The following is a 25,418-nucleotide window of genomic DNA, read 5'->3' on the forward strand; positions in this document are numbered from 1 at the left end:
AATGGCAGGGAGGTCCCTTTCTCATTAGCACAAGTAGCTGTTGATCAAGTGCTGCGGAGTGCTGGTGAGATCTAGACCTGTAACCAACCACACAACGATCTGTATGTTTTTGGCTTTGGTCAAGTGAGTCTTGATCAATCAATTAGCAACTATTCTTTCTGTCCGGATCATTTAGTACGACTGGTTAGCAAGTAGTACAACGCACCTAGCATGATTTAGTCCGCAGACTCCTGGATAGCAACCCCAGCTGCTGGATCTAGACAGCTTCTACACGCACAGTTAAGCAGGTTCAAGTTCACCGCTATGGTGTGAACAGCTTTAATATTTTCACAGGAACAAGCAGAAGGCCAATACTGGTACGGTGTATACTACTATCGGAAAAAGGACTAGTATATACGCCACATCTACATGCACATATGGATACTTGTCGAGAACTTATGTCCTAGTTCAACATACGAACTCAGCGCACATAGCAACCTTCTTAAAATTTGTCTGCAAGCTAAGTGAGCGCTTTAGTTCTTGGGCTCAAAACCATATAGTTATGATATGCTTGCAAAATGATTTGGGTGACAGCAGTAGTGGCAGTGCTTGCGAAATGATTTGGGCGACAGCAGCAGTGACAGTGCTGGTAACTAACTAATCATTCTGGGGCCATGTCTACATCGATCCTCAGCTGCTGCCGACTATTTCCCTTTTCTTGGGAAGCTATAACAATCCCCAAAGCCAGGATACGGGTGGACAAGATGAGAAAAGTATCTACTAGTTGATCTTTTAACAAAGGTTGTTATGCTTCACAAAAACAAAGGTTGTGGAGGAGCGCACCTTTCGATATAGCAGAGCAGGCAGCATACACGTTGCTGCAGATCAGCAGAATAATCCCCTTCGCCCAGGAACGTGACTAGCCGGCAAGAGGAGAAACAGCCATCTGCCTTTCTCACCTGAAGTGATAATATATTCTGGACAAAATGTGAGAGATCAATACCATGACCTGTTTTGCTGTAGTTATGGCTGGGGTAGCATCTATCATTGATTTGAATTTTGCAAGTGGCGAATGGTTCAATTCCCTTAAGATAATGAGACGTACTATATGACGAACCAGCAGCAGACGGAAGGGCGATGAAACGGCACCAGTCCGTGTGATTTTTGTTTCAACTCGCGCTTGGATGATGGATGCTTGGGAATGGGTTTAATTAACTCGAACATTCCTTTCTTCCTCCAACCAGTGCGCGCATCTGCAAAGCATGCATGTGTCCCATACATCAGTTGAGCCTGGCTTTAATCATATGGACAAAAAACCCAAAGCGAGTGGAGTAGCTTGATTATAGCAAAAGGGCAAAGCAAAACATTGGATGATGAACCTAGTTATAACATCCTGCTGCACTGATCATATCGATCTGAGTACCTATATGTAGGTCTCTCATTCTGTCTAGTCGATTCATTAGGTTACCAAGTTTTATTACTTAACAACCTAGTCAGGTGGAGGCTTGCTCTCTGATGAGTGGTAGTAACAGGAGAGATATTTTAGGACGTTTCCATATGGGGTATGACTTGAGGGAAAAACAAACAGGATAAGAAACGACTAAGGCACAGACTCCTTAGAGGAGGTAGAGAGAAATCAGTCACGCACAGGGGCAGCAGCTGAGGGCAGTAAGGCACAAGGCTACAACTAGATCTGTACGCAGGACCACTTCCAAACACAAGCCTGCAGCTCCAGATGTAAAGAAGCCAACAGCTATAAAGAGCATCCATAAAACAGCCAGTACCACCCCCACATATAGCTATATAGCGCGACAGGCCCACGCTCAGAGCTTGTCACGTATTCACTGATGCTTACACATGCATGAAAGCCAGAGAAATGAAGAAAGCAAAGAAAAAAAAAGGAGAGAGAGAGAGAGAGAGAGAGAGAGAGAGAGAGAGAGAGAGAGAGAGAGAGAGGCTACGTCTGCTAGTGCTATGTGCTGTGCGTATGCAGAGAGAGAGATGGCCTGATGGCCTTTCCTCTCTCAGAGACAGGTACTTGTTTGTTATGAGAGCTCAAAAGCCTCCGAGTGCAGTAGTACTTGCCAGAGCTAAGAGCTTACTGTGTACTATGGCCACCCGACCCCTGCTCAAGAATTTACTACTACAACACCACCGTGGACGATGTATCCACACCTCCCATCCTTTCCCCCTATCCTCCCGGCAGGCCCACCCTCCTCCTAACTAACCACGATATAGTAAGGTGACAATTACCCTGCCTGCTCCACAGTACCCATGCAAAACCTATCACTCGTATACATTTGGCAGTTGGCACTCCTTTGAGCAACACGAGCACAGGCCTCCCTGCTGCTCTTTCCATTCCCTAGCTCCCTTGTCTCTCCCCTCCCCCCAGTTCCTCTCTCCTTGCCATCGCCGAGGAAGAGTGCTGAGAGGGTTCCCCAACCTCATTGCTAGCTAGACCAGCTTAGACACCAGCCAGTTACTTTGTACTGCAAATTAAATTATTCTCCACAAAGACACGAGAAATTCTGTACCTTCTTCCTCCACCTGGCTTGCATGGGCAGCGGCAGCGAAGGCGGCAGCGGTGGCGCCGCGGCGAGCGTTCGGGAGCCTCACGACTTCAGCAACGTCGCGTCCTTCTCTGAGCTGCCGTTCCTGCGCTCCGCTCCTCTTCGTGAAAGCCCCAACTCCGGTATCCGCATCTTCGGCATTGACGTGCCGCATTCGTCACCGGAGAGCAAGGCTAAAGAAACCACAGCCACCACGGCCGCCGCCGCCGCCGCCACGCAAAGCAGCAGTGGCGGCGCCGCTCCCACCGACAGCAGCCGCAAGTTCGAGTGCCACTACTGCTGCAGGCACTTCCCGACGTCGCAGGCGCTCGGCGGCCACCAGAATGCGCATAAACGCGAGCGGCAGCACGCCAAGCGGGTGCAGATGCAGTCGGCGATGGCCGCCGCAGCGGCGGCGGCTGGCGGCGCGCACCACCACCACCTCCTCGGGTACCCGCAGCATCGCTTCGGCGTGGCAGGCCCTACGGTGGCGACATTGTACCCCTCCTGGCACACAATGAGGGCTCCAGGCGCCGGCGCCGGCGGTGCCGTCGCCATCGGCCCGCAGTTCTACAGCGGGGTCGGGTCGATCGCTCAGCCGATCAACGGGAACCCCCTGACGGCTGGGCTCTGGAGAGGACCGCCTGCTGGGCACGGGAACACGAGCATGCCGCCGGCTGGAGAGCGGCGGCCAGTTGCACTGTCCGTGTTCCGCGAAGATGAGCCAAGGGCTTCAACGTCTCTTTTGGCGTCACCCTCCTCTTCTTCCTCTTTGCTGCTGTCTCCACAAGGTCAGTTTGTTTGTGAGCAGCCGGCAACCACCGCAGCCGAAGGCGTGAGCTTAGATTTGCATCTATAATTGTTACCTTTTCTCTGCTGCTTTTAGCGGATCAACCCAAGAACTCATTTCCGTTACCTTTCCCATATCTACGATTACTCTTCACTGGGCCCAGATCTTGCCTTATTTTCTGGCATAGTGCAAAAGAAGTCCATTTATCAAAGTATGAATCTTTTATTTGCGTGTGTATACATATAGAAAGATATTCAGATTATATAATTAGGGTTTCGGGTTTTACCATTCAACACAAGACATCAATGAATTTCAACTAGGCAACATGTACATACTCAACTGTAGATTTCAGGAAACTTACAATGTTCTAGACTCTAGAGAAAATAGGCTAACATCGAAAAGTTTCTTGTTTAATTCATAGAAGCATCCTAGGCAAAAACAGACTGCAGGCTACAGTATCTTTCAATAAATACCTGGGTGAATTAATACCCCACATAGATAAAAACAATATCTCAGATGACATAATGGAACATGATCTATTTATTGTATTATGAAATATTATACCTTTTATGTTGCTTTGCTAACAGTCTGCATCTGTGTGCATACTATGCACGCTAGCTAGAAAAGATACATGAACAAAAGGTGAAATAATAAAAGAGAAATTGAAGGCCCCCACAAGTTATACCTTGTAGCTTTGAATAATTGAACGTATAGATATACAGTTACTGCTCCATGCTGCATAGGCAATGAGGCAGTGCTTTATAATATATATTAAGAATATCTGCAGCTGAAGCTAAATATATAATTATATATACAGATATTAATGACAGCTGAACGGAGAGAGATCATAAAAAACAGTGTAAGCTCTTATCAGTTGACTTCCGGAAAGTTTTTTGATAGTGACTTCTGAAAAGTTTGAAGATGTGCAGTGTTGACTATATATATATCTAAAAGGTTGAACATATAATTTTAAATTCATCAGTCCTACAAAAGAATCAATTAATATTATATAACAAAAAGATTAAAGCGTCTACACACTTGCAACAAGGAAAGGCAAGGAAAGTACAAGTATGAAGAGGGAGCAGAAGGGATAAAGAGTGCAAATTGACTAGGCACATGAGAAATGACAGATCAAGCTGGTCATAAAAAAATGACCAGATCTGATAAGGCCAACCACCCCCGGTTACTCCCACACTAATTCCAACCAAGATTGGCTTCGTACTGTTAGTGACATATAACTGGGATTACGGCCACTTATCTCCTGCAACTTAATTTTGCCCTAGCTAGGATTTCGCCCTCAACGAAGCTCTAAACTGTCGGGCTGAAAGGATAGCCTTATCTAATGTCTAGTGATAGTAAGAACGAAGGCCTTGTGCTTGTTGTGGGGTTTTCTCTGGCTGAAGAACTGTTGTTTTATTCTTTGAATATGCAAGCTTTATATTGTATAAAGGAGGAAGGCAACAGTAGAATACAGCACAAAGGCACCCAGAATATATACTGGAAACACGAATAAGGCTCCACAAAAAATATAGCAACAGATTTTTTTTATTAGCAAATATATAGACCAAATGTTACTTATCAGCTGGACTAGTATAATCTGGTACTTGAACCCATGAGACAATTGGTTATTTAACTGTATGTATTATGAAAATGGCTATGGAGTAAATGAATGTCAACCAACCATGGAACAGGTAGCTGGCACCCAGCTTCCTGCCTTAAGCAAGTGGTCTCAGAGTAGGATATCAAATGAGTGTCCTGCTTTGGAGCTTTTAACGTTCAATGTTATCATTTTTGATGTTGCTGCTCCTGTTTCTGCTGCACTGCTGTTCCTGTCACTTTTTTTTTGTGGAGTGGAAACAATAGGAGACCCCTACTGTCGTTCCTGTCACTATTGTTGGTGATAGATCCAATGCAACTTCAGGATGTGTCGTTTTCTCCCTCCTGCATGCAAATACGAACTGCCTACAAGATTCAAAAATATTGGGGACAGAATCTAGCACTTTTATCTTGCATGCAGGAAACCTTTGTACTATTCTTGGAGTTTGGACATGCAACATCTTATTTTATCAAGCAAATCACCAATGAAATGAACACCATGAATACTCTACTGCCAAATGCCAAGGAGTCACAATTTTGGTTAAAGATGCAACCGGTACCATCAGATAAAAAAAAATCTAAAGCAGGTGCGACTATGAAGGTTGACAGCAGAGTGAGGAAAAGAAGGAAACACCTAGAGGCAACATTTCAGGCACAAACCTCCCATCAGGCCATCACCAGCAGTTTCCCAAGACATGATTGAAATTGCAACCCTAGCTAGTCCAATCGCTTCTACCTGTGCTGCAACTGTACTACCCCCATGTTATATACTACAGCTAGACTTTTGCTCCTAGACCATATATAGGTCCTTGCCTGGACAACACGCCTTTCTTTTCTCCAATATTGCAACCACACAGATTTGTATCTTGTACTGCATGTATAGCTCACTCAGTCTGTACTGAATCTAGCTACATAAATAGCCTAAATAGGTGCGCACCACCTATCTTTGCCTATGGGCAAATAGAGTCCAATCTAAATTGTAATGATAATTGAAAAGTAATGTTCAATCTAATTAAATGGTACATTTCTTTAATTATTTGAAGTGAGTATATGTTAGGCCTGGGAAGTCTGGAGATTGAAATATGAAGGCAAGAACCGTGCATCATGTCAGCCCCAAAAGAAAAGGGCTTCACAATTTAAGGCTGTGGAAGATGGCAGTACAAATTGTACAATGCTTGTATACTAGATGGCAGGCTTTGGCCCAGGGTGCGCCAGTTAAATCCTGGTTCTTCTGCTCGAGACATACACAAAAAGCTGGGCATGTAAACAGGTAGCAGCAGAGAAGGAACCCACACGACCTCCTGACATCAAAACACTTATCTTCTAGTTCCATCACACAGCAAAGCAGATCAAGTATGTGTTTTAAGGCCAGAGTTAACAGCTGCTTACCCTCGTAGCACCATGAATCTATAATGGTCACTACTCTCTGTCAGGGCAGGAGCTCTGTGCTGTCCAGTGGATGACCGATGTGATGCCGGTGCAGCTCTTCTACATCGACTGACGTTTCTGTTTTGTATACACATAAGAAAGCCAAATAAGAGGTTAATTAAGTACCAACCAACAGTTAGAGAAACTGAAGAAAACATGTCACGTGAAAGTGAGTACAGTGACAAGAAATGTTTCTGTCCACTAACTTCCCTGAAACAATGAGTACGTTAAGTTTCAGATGGCATGGTATGCAATTCTTAGTAGTTACGCATCTCTGAATCAACTTTCTAGTGCTGCAGTCATGTTGAGCTTAAAAGCTTCTCAGGCTAAGCTTGTGGGCTCATATGACTGCTTAAGGTCAGCATCGCAAGATATTGAAAATCAGCACAGTTCACCTTGTCAGGTATGGATGGGCCAGCACATAGATTGTTCACTACTGATGCCTTTAGATGGGATCCTGAAGAAACAATTGGTTCATCTCCACTACTAATAGCAATGCATTTCAGAATGACAAACTTGGTGTGAAATCAGTTTATGCTTATCTGTTATCACCATAGCATCCTCCTAAGTTGACTGTATATATTCTGAATTAAGGTCAACGATTGTGACTTCACAGGCATGGAAAAACAGCCGCAGGAAAATGTTCTTGCGCAGACAGGCATATACATAAATGGTGTGTGGATATATACCAATGGCTCAGTGAAGGTGTCATGTATCCTTGCAGCAAGACACAAAAAAACCTTTGATCCATCATCCATGTTCCTTATTCATTCGACTGACAGGAATCCAATGTGCAAGTGGCACATATATTTGCAATGGCCTAAAGAAAGAGGGTTATTCTAGGTCTTCAAACTTTTTAAGCTTCTGTGAACCTTTAAACTAAATAAACCTTTTACCTTTTAAACAAATGATAAAACCTGCTCGCAAAAGGCGGAGTTGAGAATAAAGTCTGCAAAAATATAGGTAGTTCAAAACATTTTTTTAAGCCCCCATTGGTCCCGGGACCACTTGTAACATTACATATGGAAGCTTGCAAAGGATAAATAACAAACAGTATTTTAAATGTCTCCATTGCAATAGGTAGTAGACAGTATTTGTTCACTGCTTGCAGAAAGTTAGTCAATATTGCTCACGAATATAATATATAGAGCAAGGAAATTGGTACTAGCATAGATTAGTGCTTGGATACACAAGATTGAAGATGACAATGATACCTCCAGTTGTGCAAGTAAATACCTCGTTCTGATCACCCACGCTTAATTATGAGCAAAGATTACTAATATCAAGGACAGAGCATTGTAGTGATACCAATGTTCTGAATATGACAACCAAACTTGAAACAGATTTCTGTATTTGATACTACTAAATGGAGTGAAACAATAACAGTATCAATTTGATGGCATAGTTTTTATATGCTAATAAGTTCACCAGCACCATGATTAAGAATGATCACGAATAGCGCACATTATTTGGGGACATGATTGAATGCTTCGTATCATACTGATACGCAGATGTAACAAAGAAAAAGAGAGATTCACTGACTGAATGAGTTGGCATTCTGCTTCCAGGCAGCAGCTATAGATGTACAGAACTTGTGATGATGTTTCCCACTCTTGGCAGCAATCAATATTCATGATAAATGAGCTCAAGCTTGGATGCGAGTGAAATGATTATACAATTGCATGGAGAATAGTGCTTCTAGCTTTGAGTTACTTCATCTAATACTGCATAGCAGCAGAAAGAAGATTAGTTTTTTTTTCTTTATTTTATTTAAGTGTAAGAAGATCAGTCATATAAGGGTCACAGTTGAATGATACTTTGATACTAGAAGGTTTATGTAGGATTAGGGCAGCCTGCAGCAGTATATGTGCCTCTAAGGCATCCTCAATGCTCCTTGAGTCCTTGTTGGCTTAGTTTTTCTCTTCTTTACATACTATTACAAACCTCGCTGAATCTAAACTTTTGTTATAGTATGCAGGGTTAATCTCAACTGAAAACGTAAGCACAACTACTAGTCAAGTAGCAGATACCAAGGTAGGTGACCTACTATAACTTCAAGGATAGCCCAGTTACAAGAATTTCCGTAATTGATGGTTATTTTTTAATCCACCAAGGTTGCTTTCTAGCGATGCTCAAGAGAAGATGGAATAATAGGTGAAGTATTATTTCTATTGCCATTTGCCACTGTAATGTCGCAAACAACATGCAGGTGGATGCTGTGCTTAAATCTGAAAGAGAAAATGGAAATTCTAAATGGAGGGCATCAGAAATTTAAGTAAATGTTTCCATTAACCAATAGATATATTAACCTCAATGTTTCTATGAACCTACAAACAAGGATCAGAATTCAGCAGGCATAACATGTAGGTAAATCAATTTGACAGAACCTCAGCAATCAGCATGACAAAGTGGAACTTCAACATTTACAAATTACAAATAATCACCCTTGGGTGGGATTATAGGAAATTCTTAATGTAGGGTGCCCAAATTTCAGGAAAGTAAAAGGGCGCATGACAACTAGTTGTTTGTGAATTTAAAACAGATCATCTATTGTATTCCAAAAGAAGCATACTATCTAAGGATTTTATTTAGATGATTGCTGTTCAAATTGTATAAAAAAAAGGGAAAAGGCGGTTCCTACTTTCTACGTGACTGCATAGTACCCACAAAATAAAAAAGATGGACTCTATAAAATAACCTGTGAAGGGAAAGTGGGCGATCGTGTGCTATAGAATCATCACCTCTCTGAATTTGATCATGTTATCATCCGAACTCGCAAAACACTGATCAGCCAATCCGGGAGCGGGGCAGAGCACTGCGAGACTCTAGAACACGATCGATCTTCGGGAGAGGCATCCGCCTCGCCTATTTCATCAAACACCTGGCGCGCGCGCCCTCGAGCGAGCTGATGGTAGCCCCCACATACACTACCAAATTCGAGTCCATCCAGAATCTAGATCGCACAATGTGCCATCCACCTCCCTGCAGCGGCGCACGCGCGAGAGCAGCCCGAAGCACGCGGCCGCACCGCACGGCAAGCGGCGGTAGGGCATGCGCGATTGCGCGAAGCGGACGCTGATCTCGCCGTCGCAGCGGTGGAGCCGAGAGAAGACGGGGAGCGCATCGCGTGGTTAAGCGGCGGACAGTCAACGGCGGTGAGTAAGCGGGTGGGAGGTGGACGGAGGTGGGATCGGCGGCAGCGCCGTTCCGTGGATTGGCGTGCGAAATTTCAGGCGAGCGGCGGGGCTGGCAGTTTCAGAGTCTCGAGGGGAGCGGGCGGGAGGGAAGAGCCATCTTCTCCCGCACGCCGTTCCTCTGTCGTCCCCCACGCCCACTGACACGTGGGTCCCAAGATCTGACAGACAGAAAGGCCCAGCTGCGTCATCACTCGTCACGCTCCCGGCCACTCCCCAGTCCCCACCCCCAATCCACTCCACAGGGAGCGGCAGCAATCCATGGCTTCCCTGCCTCTTTGCCGCTCGCCGCCCTCCCTCCTCCCCTCATGGCCTCACCGGCCAATCTCCGCCTCCTTCCACCCCAAGAACCCCTCCTCCCCTGTCGCCGCTCACGTCTCCGTCCAGGACCCGCCTCCCCAAGACCCGGCGCCTCCCTCTGATTCCAGCCCAAATGGCACCAGGCCCAGCAGCAACACGAGGTACCTGTGGGTCAACCCCAACAGCCCGCGCGCCGCCGGCGTCGTCCGCGCGCGTGCCGGGTCCGGCCGCCGCTCGCGTCTCGCCTCCGCCGCCGCGGTGCTCGGCGCGTGCGAGCCCGCCGAGGCGGCCGTGGCGGCCGCGCTTGAGGCCGCGTTCCCCGAGCCGCCCTCCGAGCAGGACGCCGTTATCGTGCTGAACACGGCCGCCGCCGCCAGGCCGGAGACTGCCGTGCTCGCTCTCCGCTGGTTCCTGGGGAACGCCGGGGTCCGGAAGAAGGTCATCCTCTACAACGTGTTGCTCAAGCTGCTGCGCAAGAGGCGGCGCTGGAGCGAGACTGAGGCGCTCTGGGCCGAGATGCTGCAGGACGGCGTGCAGCCCGACAACGCCACCTTCTCGACCGTCATCAGCTGCGCGCGCGCCTGCGGCCTGCCCAGCAAGGCCGTGGAGTGGTTCGAGAAGATGCCGGAGTTCGGGTGCTCCCCGGACATGCTCACGTACTCCGCGGTGATCGACGCGTACGGCCGCGCCGGGAACGCAGAGGCGGCCCTCCGCTTGTACGACCGCGCCCGCTCGGAGAAATGGCAGCTCGACCCTGTGATCTGCTCGACGGTGATCAAGGTACACTCGACCACCGGCAACTTCGACGGCGCACTCAACGTGTTCGAGGAAATGAAGGCGGCCGGGGTGAAGCCAAACCTTGTCGTGTACAACACAATGTTGGACGCCATGGGCCGTGCAATGCGACCATGGGTGGTGAAGACTATACACAGAGAGATGGTTGATCAGCAGGTGCAGCCCAGCAGGGCAACATACTGTTGTCTCCTGCACGCTTACACCAGGGCGCGCTATGGTGAGGACGCCATGGCTGTGTACCGGCTGATGAAGGACGAGGTGATGGACATCGACGTGATGCTGTACAACATGCTCCTATCTATGTGCGCAGACATTGGCTATGTCGATGAGGCTGAGGAGATCTTCGGTGACATGAAAGTGTCCGTCGATGCCCGGTCCAAGCCTGATAGCTGGAGCTACTCATCAATGGTGACTCTGTATTCCTCCACTGCCAACGTCCTAGGCGCGGAGGGCATACTTAGCGAGATGGTGGGGGCCGGCTTCAAGCCGAACATCTTCGTCCTCACCTCGCTTATCCGGTGCTATGGCAAAGTGGGGCACACCGACGACGTCGTCAGGTCGTTTGACATGCTCGAGGACCTTGGTATCAGCCCCGACGACAGATTCTGCGGCTGCCTTCTCAGCGTGGCGGGGAACACGCCACCTGAAGAGCTGGGCAAGGTGATCAACTGCATCGAGAGGAGCAATGCTCAGCTTGGCGCCGTGGTAAAGCTCCTGGTGGACAGGAGCGCCTCCTCTGAATCTTTCAGGAAAGCAGCCAGTGAGCTGCTGAGCAGCTCCCGCGGCGTGGTGAAGATGCCTTACTGCAACAGCCTGATGGACCTGTGCGTGAACCTGAACCAGATGGAGAAGGCCTGCGCGCTTCTCGACGCCGCGCAGCAGCTCGGCATCTACGCCCACATCCAGACACGGACCCAGACGCAGTGGTCGCTGCACCTCAGGGGCCTCTCCGTCGGCGCGGCACTGACCACGCTGCACGTCTGGATGAACGACCTGGACACGGCGCTGCAGAGCGGCGGCGAGGGGCTGCCGCCTTTGCTGGGGATCCACACGGGGCAGGGGAAGAACACGTACTCAGACAGAGGACTGGCTGCCATGTTCGAGGCGCATCTGAAGGAGCTCGACGCGCCGTTCCACGAGGCACCCGACAAGGCCGGCTGGTTCTTGACGACGAGCGTTGCTGCCAAGCACTGGCTGGAGACGAAGAAAGCGTCTGAATTAGTAGCTGTGTGAACTGTTAATTTAGGGCATTGGATTTTGGGGGTATAATCTGCAGGTGCTCTCCGACCCTATACCTCCTCGACAGATTTCTGCTGGTAGATACTCTATTGCTTCCTTGTAGTTTCTAAAGATCCCTTATGTACTGCTTTCATCCAGATGGTAACAGACCAAGGAGTACCAGCTTCAGCTCACCATTCAATTGAGAAAGTAACAATTGTTTTTTTTTTCAACATTAGCATGATGTTTTCAGAACACAAATGCTTGGTCACTAGGTACTGGGAAGCAAAACTTGATCAACACCAAGCAAGTAAAAATGAGAAACATAGTGCTCGAGCGTACAGCTGGTCGAAATAGCTCCTTGAAACCATTTCAAAAGGAAAAATGTATATATTGCAGTTCTTTGCAGTAAAGATGCTCAATGCAGCATTCTTTACTGAATACAGCCTCAATAATTATATTGAAACAATAAGAATTAGAAAAAGCTGGGCTATCCAAAGCCTATCAAATGTCAATGCCTAGTTATACTATTATTAGTAATTAACATACATCAGTCTTTCGTCCATTAGGGTTTGCTTACTGTAGGCATAATCTCATGCTGTGAGCTATTCAGTGTTCACTGCATCATCTCAGTCACAGGGAGCCAACATTACTGATTTGACAATTCCTGTGAAATTTGCTCATTTATCGAGATATTCTAGACCAGTAGCTGTTGGTGTCAATCCATGATCAGCCAAATACTGGTCATTGAAGAACTTGCTTAGATGCCTCATCCCACTGTCACAGAATTGTCACAATTGTATGCCCTGGACCCAAATCTCGGGCAACTCTTACAGCTCCAACGCAATTCATGGCTGAAGAACTCCCAACAAATAGTCCATCATTTCTCAGCAAGAACCTAAGTTATGTTCCAAGTAAATTGAGGTTAGATAGTCTGTATTTTGCATCCAATTCTGTAAGATGAAATACTAAACATTTGCTAGCTACAACATAAGCTTCCCATTCATTGCTCCCAATTTCTATTAAGTGGGATGTTGATAACACTGATTGTTACTTCTAACAAATGCTTAATCCAACAGTTGATTAAGGTTACCACTGAAGTCAGGGTGTCCCAATGATGAGAACTCATTGATCCAAAACAGATATCAAAAGGCATTCCAGCTTCAGGGAAGCATGACACAACCAATATCATTGTTGTGATAAGATAAAGGCAGAATGCAACAAGTGAAGATATGTGGAATGCTGTAACAAAATAAAAAAATGCTTCTAGTTGAATATATTAACAGGTAATACGAAGCAAAAATTGCAATGCTGAGCTAACTTCTGCATGCCCATTGTTATAACAGATCAGAACCCTTGGACATTGACAAAAAATTTCAACTGGGTGTGTACCTTGACATCTCGACAGCTTCCCTATCTGTTCCTCGATAAGCTCCATCCAGTTCCGCCATCATGAAATTTCTAGTAACCCTGTTGATCCCTATTCCTTCAGTAATAGTATCAAAGGGGTTCTTCAGCCTTTTCCCCTCAGCCTCCTCTTTTGTGTACATTACCCCTCTAGTAACCTTATTGAACAGACCAGATCCAGGCGGGTCCTTTAGAAAACATTTGATGCTCCTGTTCTTTTCCTAAGCAAGGGGTATCATAGTTATAAAAAATTATTTACCAGAGAGAAAATATATAAAAAAATAAATAAGCATCTAACCTTAAGATATCGTGAGACTCCAACAATTGTACCACCAGTACCAGCTGCGGCAACGAAGGCATGCAGGGATCCTTCAGTTTGTTCCCATATCTCAGGACCAGTCCATTCATAATGTGCTCGGTAATTTGCCATATTCTCAAACTGGTCAGCAAAGAAACCTCCTTTTGAATCAGAACTCAAATCACATTTACTGCTGTGTGGCATTTCCATACTGACATGTGCTGGATCATTATTTTGTGTCTTTTTCGACTCACTCTGCATAGTTGCCAAGTTATCATCCATCATCTTAGTATTGACATGTGCTAAACCATTAATTCGTGTCTCATTAGATTCTCTCTGCTCTGCTGCTAATTTGTTTGCTTCTAATGCCCTTCTTCTGGCAATATTGACAAAATGGTCTCTGTGAGTGATTGAAACAGGGTGCACTCGTTCAACTGTAGCTCCAAGCGCCTCAATTATTTGAGACTGGAAAACAATATCATAAGTAACGTAAATTATATGCACAGGAACAAAGCAACAAACATTCCAAATGAGAATTGATGACTGCTAAGCTGCATAACCTCGTACGGAATTACAGCCACTAGCTTGACAGTCTTAGCATAAATTCAGTTCAACACTTCAACTAGTCATATCGAATGCTACAAGATAGAATGTTCTACGAAGCCAAATAAAAAATTCTCAGAAATCATATAACTTCCCTACCTTCTCAATGGCAGCATCATCAGGAATAACAACATGACACCTACAGCCATAAGCAGGAGCAACAGTAGCCAAGCTAATAGCTGTGCTTCCAGCACTCCCCTCTGTTACAGTACCACCGCAGATGAGATCTTCAGATTTATTGCTACACCGTGTTCGGCAGGCTGGAGATGGAGGCTGGAGCTGGAGTTATGTGAGAGAAAAATACTGTTACCTGGCTGGTGGCTGGAGGCTGGAGGGATGGGAGAGGGATTCACTGTAGCGCTGGAGGGCTGCTCACCAGCCGAACACAGTGGATGATAAAAGCTCTACTGTCATTAAGTTATAGCAATAAATAGCAGAACAATGAGTGGATATAGCAAGGATCCTATGACCCATCAACTCAAAAAAATAAAAAGGTGAAATAGAACATAATTGTGCCTAGAGAACTTTTTCAATTGGACATACGAGGTCGAAATTAAAAGTTCCGTGCTTTCTCCAGAAACTAAAAGACGTAACTCAATCCACCAACATGCTAAGTACCAATTCTGCGACTTCTCACCATGAACTCTGCAATTATTCCCCTCCTACCAAATCATTTTTTCGATCTAGATAGAATCGCGGAAGTTACCTCCTCAATGATCTTAACCGCAACGCGGTCCTTCACGCTGCCTCCCGGGTTCAGGAACTCGGCCTTCCCCAAAATCTGCAACCCAAGGAAGAACAGTTGCAATTCACCCACCTCCATTTTTTTTTTTGAGACCAAGAACCACCTCCAGAAATTGCTCAGGAAGCAAAGCCGAGAAAAATAAATAAAATCCCCACATGCCTACCTCGCACCCTGTGGCATCGGAGAGGCTGTTGATGCGGATGAGAGGCGTGTTGCCGATGGCCTCCACGAGACCCCTCCGTCGCGTCCGCCGGCCGCTCGCGCAAGAGGTCCTAGCTTTTCGAGCCGACGGGACCTTGAGGATACTATTGTGGAAGAGGAGATAGCAGGTTCTCAGGGAGACGGCGGCGGCCGCGGCGGCTGCTCCGGCCGCCGTCGCAGCCGCCATTGCGAGCGAGCGAGCAAGGAGCAAGCGAGAGAAAGAACCAGCGTTTCGACAGCCGTGGTATAATGGGCCAGCTGAAGAGGACTAACGGACCGCGGTATAAGTAATGGGCCAAGAGCGTTGAGGCCCATCCCACTATGACGGTTCAGCTTTTTTTTAAAAGGAAATGACGGTTGTTGTTTGTTCTTTTTCTTTTTTTTGAGAGGAAATGACGGTTGTTGATTCAGCTATCTCTAAAAAAAATTTTGAGCCTAGAATAGACGTAAAGACATACTCCCTCCATTTCAAATTATTAGTCATTTTGTCTTTTCTAGATTCATAGATTTCTAGAATAAAAGGAGTAACATGGAATTATTTTCGAAACAAATAACATAGGTCTTGTGTTGATCCTATTTCGTGGACACGGAAAGAGATCAGGGAGGAATCAAGTTGCGTGCCAAGATGAGGATAGCTAGGGCCGTGAACAATTTCTAAGAGAGTAGGTAGGATTATAGGAATTGAAGTAGAGTATAGTATCTCCAGCATACTATCTATCCTTCTCCCTAATATCAAAAATTTATTTTTTGGTAATAAAAGGTGCGCCAACACCAAAAAAAATTGGCAATCGCCAAAACACACCTCTAACTTGCTCAAATGTAGGGGGTTCCTCCCTATTCTTTGAGTAATCCACTACGACACTTGCTACAAAAATATAAAAAATATTATTGGTGATAGAGAGAGAAAATATATAGAGTACGAGAAATAAGCAATCTGCTGGAGATGCTCTAGGTGAAGGAGATTGGAGAGGGGAGGTTATTAGGTAGGGGTTCTATTTTTAGGAATGATAATAAACTCATAACAATTTTCTTTAGATTTCTAATAGGTAAGAATACAAAGTTCCGAATCGAATCCAAACATGAAAATTTTGGCAAAATCACTGCATATCTAGGAATAGAAGCTTAACTCCTTTTGTTACTATATAAAATTAACACCTTTCATAAATCGATAGATAAATTCTTAACTATATGACAATGATTTTTTACCAAAAAAGGGTGTGATTTCGGGTGGTAATGTAATTTGTATATTTTATATGTAAATCATACATACATTCTCTATTTGTCATATTAAAAATTTTATATATTTGGATACATGTAGTTTCATAATAGATGAAACTCACAGAAATGATGGATGAAAATAGCAAATGAGAGTAGCTAACAGAAAATGATAAGATTCATCATTTTATTGATTCGACAATGTCACACCATTCACTTCTTTTTTACTGCTTCCATTACATTAGTAACAACTCTTATTTGACAAAATGAACAATTTATCAAAAAGGACACAAATTTCTCTATTTCTTTTCAGCAGTCACACAAAAATAACTTTTGTAAACTTTGAGGCATAGGTATAGCTTATATGTACAGAAGATTACAAAGAAACAAGACAAGGTGACGAAACCACAGCTGGTTTTGTTGTTCAAACAATATCCCAAACGGAATGAATTACGCTGTAGATGGGTGTGCACACTCCTTAAAATAAGTCAAATGTTGCATCTGTAATAAAAAAAATGAACGATGTCAGCTAAAACATTGTAGGTGTCACAAGGTTTCGTGCAAAAATCTTTGGAACCAACTGTTCAGCTTCCATGGTCCCAAAAAAAAAAGTTCAGCTTATCAATCCCATAGTGGTGAATTGAGAACTCTCACCTGTACATGACAATGTTATTTGTACTTCTATTAGACTATTATAGGTAGTCTCTTGCAAAAGGAAATCCCCAACATCCGAGCCTGCAATGTTGTCCTAAGGGCTACCAGCACTGGAGTTGTTTGCATTTCTCTCATTCTCCAGAGCTTCTTGATGTTCGTTACATTGAACTCCACATTCGTCATTTCCATCGAGCACTTTTGTGCTGCCATGCCCTTGTGAATGTGAAACATTCTGATGCGCCTTGGGATTTGGGTTTTGTTCTTTGTTTTCTTTCCCACCATCGGAGGGCATTTTGCTTCTTGGCGCCCACAGATGATTTTTCGTAGGACGCTCACCTTTACCAGCCACCGTTCTTGCTCTTGGGCTATCGAATCGCTTAGAAAGCCTAGTCTTCTCAGCAGATTCTGTTTCTGAATTAGGTTGCTTCAACACTTTCCCTGCTATTGATGCCCTTGGTTGAGATATTGGCCTTCTCCTGTTAATGGCTTCAGGTGAGGATGGTTGAGACGACACTCTAGCTGTGTTGGGTTGTCTTGGTTGAGATGTTGATCTTCCGGGAGTGACTTTTTTGGTAATTTCCTTTGTAGAGGAGTTGGATATTTCATTTCTCATGTCTTCTTCGAGTGATTTCAGCCTCCCTTTTAGTTTGTCCTATAAACAACCAAAATTAAAGAAATCACTTCAAGAACTGGATGGTTTCAGTAGTTTGAAATTGTTGTTTAGTACGAAAAATACTAGCTATTTTGTATTGCTTACGTTAAGCTGGGCTTCAATCTTTGCAGATTTCTCTGCTATTGTTATCTTGTCACGCAGTCGTTGTATCTCTCCCTGCGCATGATTGTTAAATGGTTAATTCTCCATGTACAGTAATAACAGCATCTTTCGTTATGATGCCATTGTTTAAAAATATAATACGGCATAGGGTACCTGCAGGAGCCTTCGTTCTTCAAGCCATCTCTTGACAGGCATCAGCTTATCAGAGTCGTCTTTCCATTCATTCGCCGCTGTTGATGCAACACGATTGACATAAACCTTGGCTCGAGCTAGCTCCCTCTCAAGAGTTTTCTTTTCCTCCTACAAATTATAATATCTTCTGAATAAACAACAAATTGATGGAATCCAGCATATAAATTGCGTCCTCTCTAGTACTGCACTTACCTTCAACTTGGCAACCTGATTCTGATAGAAGTGCACTGCATTGGCAACCTCACCAGTCGCAAGAATGGACTCCTCAAGCTCAATAATGGTATGCGTGAGCTTCTCGACCTCCAGCACCTTCTGTCTGTTAGCCTTTTCTAACAATTTGTTCTCTTCCTACAGATGAACACAAAAAATAAGGATAGTACCACAAGATTGCACTAGCACACATAGAAAGATATGATTACTATGCGAGTAAACAATGGGAAATGTAGGTACATGGTATATCTCCATCTGTTTCTTCAGTTCGATGTTCTGGTTCTGAACATCCTCTACAATCAGTGCCCTCTCAAGTGCGCTACGCAAAATGTTCCCTGCTTCGACAAGCGCCACCTCCTTCAACTTTACATGTCGTTCTAGGGCCTTGTTGTCGTCCTGGAGAACTGCAATCTAGTGACCAGAAAAGCATCCATACACAAGTTTTTAAGTAAACTATGGACTTTTGTTAGTGGTTTCAATGGTTTTTTTTTGAGGGGTCAGTGGTTTCAATGGTGAAAAATATTCATCCAGAGTTTCAGGCTACCTCATGCCTGTACTTTCTTATGTCTGACTCCAAGGGTGCAATGATGGCATCGAAAGGAACTGACTCCTCGTCCTTTTGAGAAGAGTGGATCCTTCGGAGTGTTGCTTCTGCAGCGAACTGTGCAGACAATGCTTCTTTACGCTCATTGCTTAATCGTTTCACATCCAAATTCTGCCATATCAAGTAATGTTGTTACATACTTACAACAATGAGTAATACTGTAATAGTAAAGCAGACTTCAGTTTCTATGCAAAAAAAGGAGAACTCAAGCCAAAATGAAACTAATCAACCTTCTGCTCAAGCTGTTTTTCCAAACTTCTCATCTTCTCGTCCTGTTTCTTTAGTTCCTTGCTCAGCTACAAAATACGAAGTTATGTCAATACAGTAAAAGACTAGGCACATACACTTTGCCGTGAAGAAAAATGGAAGTTTACTTGCAGTGGACAATGCAATGCAACGCAACTCAAGCAAAAGGGCTGAAAAATAACTGAGTAGCTAGGTGCTTTCTTGTTCCATGGTGAGGCCCAAGATTTGTTTGGTGTGTTGGTGGATGGTGTTTGGTATTTCCCCTTATGGAGCGTCCACCTTGAAGGGTGACGTGATTTTTAAACAATATACTATCTTTTAACGAATGATAAGCGGTCCTGCTACCCTCTTCAGAAAAAGGAAAATACACTCAGGCTGGAAGTTAGCTCGTTGAGAAAATTACCTCAGCAATAGCCTTGTCCTTCAGAGCTTCCGTCACCTTTAAGCCTTTGATTTCACTGTATGCATTTCCTAGCTCTCGCTCCTTTTCTGCATGAACTACAAAGATTAGTTTCAGATAGACATGGCATCAACCTTTTTTATATCTATAGCATAACCTTTATCAAAATATATTCTTTGAAAGCTTATGTGGTTCTGCTTGACACTTACCCTTGGAAGGCTTGGCAAAATAAATAAATAAATGGCTCTTGTTATATTATTAAGATTTACAATTTTTTATTTGAACATCCTTTTGTAGTCACCAAGAAGTAGTTTGATAAATGTGGAGTGGTTGAAAGAGACATGCCACAACAAACGATTTGGACAAGGAATTTCTGCACTGAAAAGTTCAGAGTACGGCTATTATATATAAACCATTAAAGTTAAATATGATGATTCTTCCTTGCAGTATAATATTTAATAAAACAGGTTGGGTGAATCACTATTATAAAGGTTAAAATTCAATAGCATTTCAAATCTTGTAAAATTACTCCCTCTGTTTTATGAACTAATTAGCTTGTACTAATCATCATATATTTAAAATGGAGGGAGTATTTGCCTATGAATTAAACTTGACACCATGTAATTCATAGGTCACAACACTACCAGGGCCTTGCTCTGTCAACAGACACATGTAACTGTCCCAATTCTTGATGATAAACTAGGCTACAACTATACTTCGGGTTGCATTTAATCGAAAATCATGAACCAATTAAAATGGGTGCTGATAGACATCCTACCAACTAGGCATGCTTATTCTCCATTCATTTCCTTGACGTCCCACCAACCATGCATACACGGAAAATTTCCAAGGTTTTGTCACAACTGTAACTTAGAATCTGAGCAAATCTCTCCACCAACTACAGAAATAGGGTTACTTGTACCACTCTGTGTTCCTTTTGTACAGCAGAAAAGGTAGTTTCATCCGACTAAAACTTTTTATTTAGAATCTAGAATCACAATCATCCAATTAAAGCGAGCATGTTAAACTTTTTATGTGAATAAAATGGTGTTTCTAAAGTAAATTAGGATGTTTTACATAATAGCTAATGTACATGCATCAGAGGTATTTTCAGCATGCTGCATACTGCGTCAGAAGTCTGCCAAGTTAGTTCCAGTAATGTTAAATATGGAGGGGGGAACTGAAACTGACATGTGATTTTTTTTACTGACAAACTTTAGTCTTTTCATGTAATAAAATTAGGTGAGTTCATCATATTGATCGATCAGCTAGCTTAATCTTCATTCATACTGATTGATCAGCCAGTTTAATCAATCTTGCATCAGCTGGGTCGTCAGAAGTTTCTACTAATACATCTTCCCAAGACAGTCACACACTTGAGTAAAATGGTGCGCTTGTTTAATTAGCCTTAGACGTTTGCACACATATGAAAACCTCCTTCCCAGATTCCAACCTAACTGTAAGACTTAGTTATAACTGTGCGAATGCAAATTACTTCAAAAGAAAAGGGATCTAGAAACGTGCATGACTTCGGTGTATATGTTCCTCTAGGGCTTTTAGGCCATCACTCCTGGTTAAAAAAACTGAGGCATGAATTAGGTGATCATAAGGAATTGATAATAACTGAAACCAGGAAGACGAAGTACGCAAATTCCTCAAAAGTATCCATGGTTTATTTGTACTATGCAAGATCTGTAGTGGTGCACTGAGTCATAGTAATGGAAACCATCGTAAATTTATTCATCATTCATGTTGCGCAATGCACCATCACTGTGGAATTATGGAAGCAAAGTGTAGCATAACTAAGATGACGGGTACAGCTATCAATCTGACGACGAGCACATGCATGCATGCATAGGAAAAAACAAACCTCTGAGGAGATTCTCCAGCCGGTTGAGCTCGTCGACGATGGGATCAGAGTGGCCATGGCCATGGAACTTCTCCTTGCCATGATCAACCTCTCCCAGGCTACCCATCTCTTTCTCCCCCGCAATGCTAATAAGGAAGACTCGACCACAAGCTAGCTATAGCTCTGGATGCTACAGCGCTAGCGGTTTCTGCTGTTCTCACCTAATGATAGGAGGAAGAGCTAGCTGCACATCCAAACGAGCCAGTGTGGTTGGATTATATGGCGCTGCAGGTTTCTTCAGGGGCACCCCATTGTCGCCACTCAGCTTACGCGAGGAAATTGACCTGCGGAGTGGAGGCCGGATGAGTGCGGTTGAAGAGAAGGCACGGCGGCCGGGCCGCGGCGACAAATGGAGCCGTGTCCCAAAGTCACCCGTGTAGCACAGAGCTGGAATGAGAGTGACGCCGATATGATTCTGGTGACCTTTTCTTGGAACCGAATTACACTGCAAAACAAACATTTGAGCCAAGCAAGCATAATCAGCAGATGATGAGCTGTTGAGATAGGACATCTTTATATGCTGGTTTGGTATATACCAATTTAAATAAGCAATTTTCATGCTTTCAATATTCATGTTTCACTGCTAGAATTCTCAAGACTACGGAATGATGTAACGTGGCACCAGATTTAAATGCTGGTTAAATATTTCAAAAAGGTTTCTCGAGATTTTTAAAAAAACTAGATATGATTAGTCGAGACGATCAATCTTCTCTGTGAACACAGCATGACATGACAGGACAGTGTGTTAAATACAACGTTGAATGGGCAATGGATATTGTAAGGAATTAGCTGAGCACAAAAGGATCGCTTTTAAGGTACAAATGCACCGCACCCCATCAGAACCCAAAAGCCGCTGTGCATCGTAACCGTTACTGAGGAACCATAGATATATTGACGCACACTGAAGCGTGTAACGCCCCACTGCTGATGTTGACTAGGGAAGGAGCCTTCCCTTTGTCGTCTGTGTCGCCGCAGAATTACTCATCGGATAAACTGCAAGGTTCCAAATGGCAGAAGGGAGAAGCATTGCAGATTTGTGGGCATAAAGTCTTTTAAGGTAAGAAGAGGAGGCTTTGCTTCTCTTATCTCTTATCTCTTATATATATATATATATATTCAGCCTCTCTTACTCTTAGCAAAAGGTGGAGCTAGCCAACAAAATGCTAACCTACCCCTTCGTGTGATACACTCTTAATCTAACCTATCAGTCAGTAGGTCATGCACATATATACATATATTTTATTTTGAGGGGGGTTGTTCATGCGCATATTTTGCAGTTAAAATCATTTTCGGAGATAAAGATAGAAACAGAGGTGGTTTCAAAAGTCAATATAATTTGGAGATATTTTTTTTTTCTTAAGAGGGTTCATGAGTAAGTCTTCTCCGCAGATATTTTTCAAGATAAAGTTAGTAACTAGCTTACGTGGGGAAGTCGACTCAAAATAGTTTGAAAACTAGTATAGGGTGAGGTCTAGGCAAATCATAATCTATTCTGGTTGTTCAGAACGTGTGGACCTGTTCTTGTGGTTTGTGCTCTTTTCCAATAACTTATTGTTGACACAGAATTGCGCCAACGCACTCGAATGCGCTAGAACGCGCGACGATCGTCAAAACGATCAACACCAGCGAAAACCATGGGCGGACCGGTCTGACCGGTTTCGCCGACCGGTCTGACCGGTGCAGGCAGGGAACTCGCGAAGACTTAGAACAGCGAGCTCGGGAGGGATCCCGTCGGAGCTCGTGATCGTAGGGTTGCTCTGAGGTCGGCAGGCCACTCAGAACATCTTCAAACGCCGTCGGGACGAAGGAAGAAAGCAATCTAGGGTTGGAAAAGACTAGAGTTTGAGAGATAAAAGTAATGCGATTTTTTGTATTGATTCGACTTGGGAATAACCTCAATCGGCCTTAGCCTTTATATTTATAGGCCGGGGAAGACGTACCCCTTCACGAGTAGGATTACATGAGGACTCTTTACAAAAACCCTAATTCTACTCGGACTGTACAGACCAGACCGGTCGACCTCAGCAGGTGCCAAATTTGGCTGTCAACATATGCCCCCCTGCTTTTTGGTGAGTTTCACAAGCCAAAAAGCAAGAACTATCTTAGATGTACATGTTTTACACAGAGCATACAACTCTAAAAATAAAACTAAGGGCGATATTCCAATACCAGCCGTCTTCGTCTTCACGCACTTTGCCAAAAGCTAGGATAGAATTTCTTCAGTATCTCCCATTGAAAGCCCTGGGTAGACGTTCACCTTGCGCCGTCTCCACCATATACGAATTTCCGGAGATAACTTTGACAATCTTGTATGGACCCTCCCAACTTGGCGACCATTTGCCAAACTTGTTGTTTTTCATCCCAAGAGGCAAAATTGTCTTCCAAACCAGATCCCCAACATGAAAAGATTTAAGTTTTACTTTTTTGTTGTAAGCTCTGGCCACCCGAAGCTTGTCTTTCTCAATCTCCTTCAAAGCCTTCAAACGCTTAGTCGGTCACCTCATCAATATTATCCATCATCAAATCATGGTAATCAACAGCGGAGAGGTCATTTTGCTTTGCCAACCTATATGCGTCCAGGTTTACCTCAACGGGTAAAACAGCCTCTTGACCATACACAAGCTCAAAAGGAGTAACCTTAGTAGAACCATGTCTAGATATACGATGAGCCCACAATGCTTCGGATAACACCTCATGCCACCTCTTAGGATTTTCTTCTATCTTCTTCTTGACAAGTTTGATCAAAATCTTATTACTAGACTCGGCCTGTCCATTGGGCTGAGCATAGTATGGAGATGAATTGAGCAACTTAATCTTATAAGATTCGGCAAAGGCACGCACCTCTTTTGATATAAATGAAGGACCTTGATCCGTTGTCAAAGTTTGTGGAATGCCGAATCTATGAATAATATGCTCAGGTAATAAACTCAATTACCTCCCTATGTGTCATATTCTTCAAAAGGAACTGCTTCGGTCCACTTAGTAAAATAATCTGTAGCAACTAACACGAAGCGATGCCCCTTTGAAGATGGAGGATTAATTTGTCCAATAAAATCCAACTCCCAATCTCGGAACGGCCATGGTTTAATAATAGGATGCATCAACACAGCAGGCATCAATTGCAAATCACCAAATCGCTGACATTCTTCACACCCTTTATAGTATCTAAAACAATCAGACAGCATGATGGGCTAATAGAAACCAGCTCTTCTGAGTAACCACTTCATCTTGGGAGCCGATTGATGAGTACCACAAATACCTTCATGAACCTCACCCATAGCACCCCGAGCCTGATCCGAGTCTAAACATTTGAGGAGCAAATCTTCGGCAGTTCGACGATAAAGTTCATCGTCAATTAAAACATACTTGAAAGCCAAACGCAGAATATTTCTCTCTGCGCCACGACCAGGATCTCTCAAATACGACATAAGAGGAACCCTCCAATCCTGGGCTTCGGCCGAGACGATTGAATCATCTTTTTTGGCCGAATCAGAACCAACAGCTGCATCACCGGTCAGACCGGTCTCTAGGACCGGTGTGACCGATCTGGGCGGTCTAGATCGGTTTCGCTGACCGGTCGGACCGGTGCGTCCAGAACCAGACACTCGGCTTTCGTTTGCATCGGCTTGCGAATGTTGAAATATTTTTTCGTAACATTATAGCCAGATGCTTGTTGCGCCAGAGTATTTGCCTTTCCATTCTCCTCCCTCGGAATATGTTTGATAATAAATTCATCGAAAGAGGAAATAATATCGAGGCATTTATCAAGATATGCATTTAGAGAACTATTATAACACTGGCATACCTTATATACTTGCTGCACCACCAGAAGAGAATCTCTAAAGGCTTCAACATGCTTCACGCCCATGGATTGCAAAAATTCCAAGCCAAATAGAAGAGCCTCATATTCAACTTGGTTATTTGTGCACTCTTCTTCCAATCGGTTTGAAAATTCAAAAACAGCATCATTCGGAGAAATAAGAACAGCACCAATCCCTTGACCATCATCACAAACCGATCCATCAAAGTACAACTTCCATGGTGTGCAAGTAATATAGCCGACTTCTAAATCATGCTTGTCATTAATCCGATGCTCAACAATAAAATCCG

General features: G+C 44.0%; 3 protein-coding genes and 1 pseudogene across 5 annotated transcripts; 2 read left to right on the forward strand and 2 right to left on the reverse strand.

Annotated features, from left to right (window-relative positions):
• The first annotated feature begins 1,999 nt into the window (after positions 1-1,999).
• Positions 2,000-5,936, forward strand: LOC120646858 (zinc finger protein 8-like). The gene has a single exon (XM_039923355.1). The coding sequence runs from the start codon at positions 2,536-2,538 to the stop codon at positions 3,385-3,387; it is 852 nt and encodes a 283-aa protein (XP_039779289.1). The 5' UTR covers positions 2,000-2,535; the 3' UTR covers positions 3,388-5,936.
• A 3,799-nt stretch (positions 5,937-9,735) lies between these two features.
• On the forward strand, positions 9,736-12,082 carry LOC120646855 (pentatricopeptide repeat-containing protein ATP4, chloroplastic). The gene has a single exon (XM_039923352.1). It carries the CDS (start codon positions 9,798-9,800, stop codon positions 11,862-11,864), a length of 2,067 nt encoding a protein of 688 aa, XP_039779286.1. The 5' UTR covers positions 9,736-9,797; the 3' UTR covers positions 11,865-12,082.
• Positions 12,083-12,194: 112 nt separating this feature from the next.
• On the reverse strand, positions 12,195-15,366 carry LOC120646857 (annotated as a pseudogene).
• A 1,122-nt stretch (positions 15,367-16,488) lies between these two features.
• Positions 16,489-21,752, reverse strand: LOC120646856 (microtubule-associated protein 70-4-like). 3 transcript variants are annotated; one of them, XR_005664626.1, is made up of 10 exons: positions 21,270-21,752; positions 19,403-19,488; positions 18,984-19,049; positions 18,694-18,864; positions 18,390-18,560; positions 18,132-18,287; positions 17,901-18,047; positions 17,730-17,801; positions 16,973-17,624; positions 16,489-16,819 (listed from the first exon to the last, which is right to left on the reverse strand). XR_005664626.1 is itself a non-coding variant. In XM_039923353.1 (9 exons), exons 1-9 carry the CDS (start codon positions 21,373-21,375, stop codon positions 17,067-17,069), a joined length of 1,533 nt encoding a protein of 510 aa, XP_039779287.1. In that variant the 5' UTR covers positions 21,376-21,752; the 3' UTR covers positions 16,826-17,066. The 3 variants fall into 3 exon arrangements, 1 of the variants encoding a protein (XP_039779287.1); XR_005664627.1 differs by lacking the exon at positions 21,270-21,752 and adding an exon at positions 20,178-21,103; XM_039923353.1 differs by lacking the exon at positions 16,489-16,819 and having other exon boundaries at positions 16,826-17,624.
• Positions 21,753-25,418: the final 3,666 nt, after the last annotated feature.

Source organism: Panicum virgatum, chromosome 9K (assembly GCF_016808335.1).
Source record: "Panicum virgatum strain AP13 chromosome 9K, P.virgatum_v5, whole genome shotgun sequence".
Lineage (NCBI taxonomy): Eukaryota > Viridiplantae > Streptophyta > Magnoliopsida > Poales > Poaceae > Panicum > Panicum virgatum.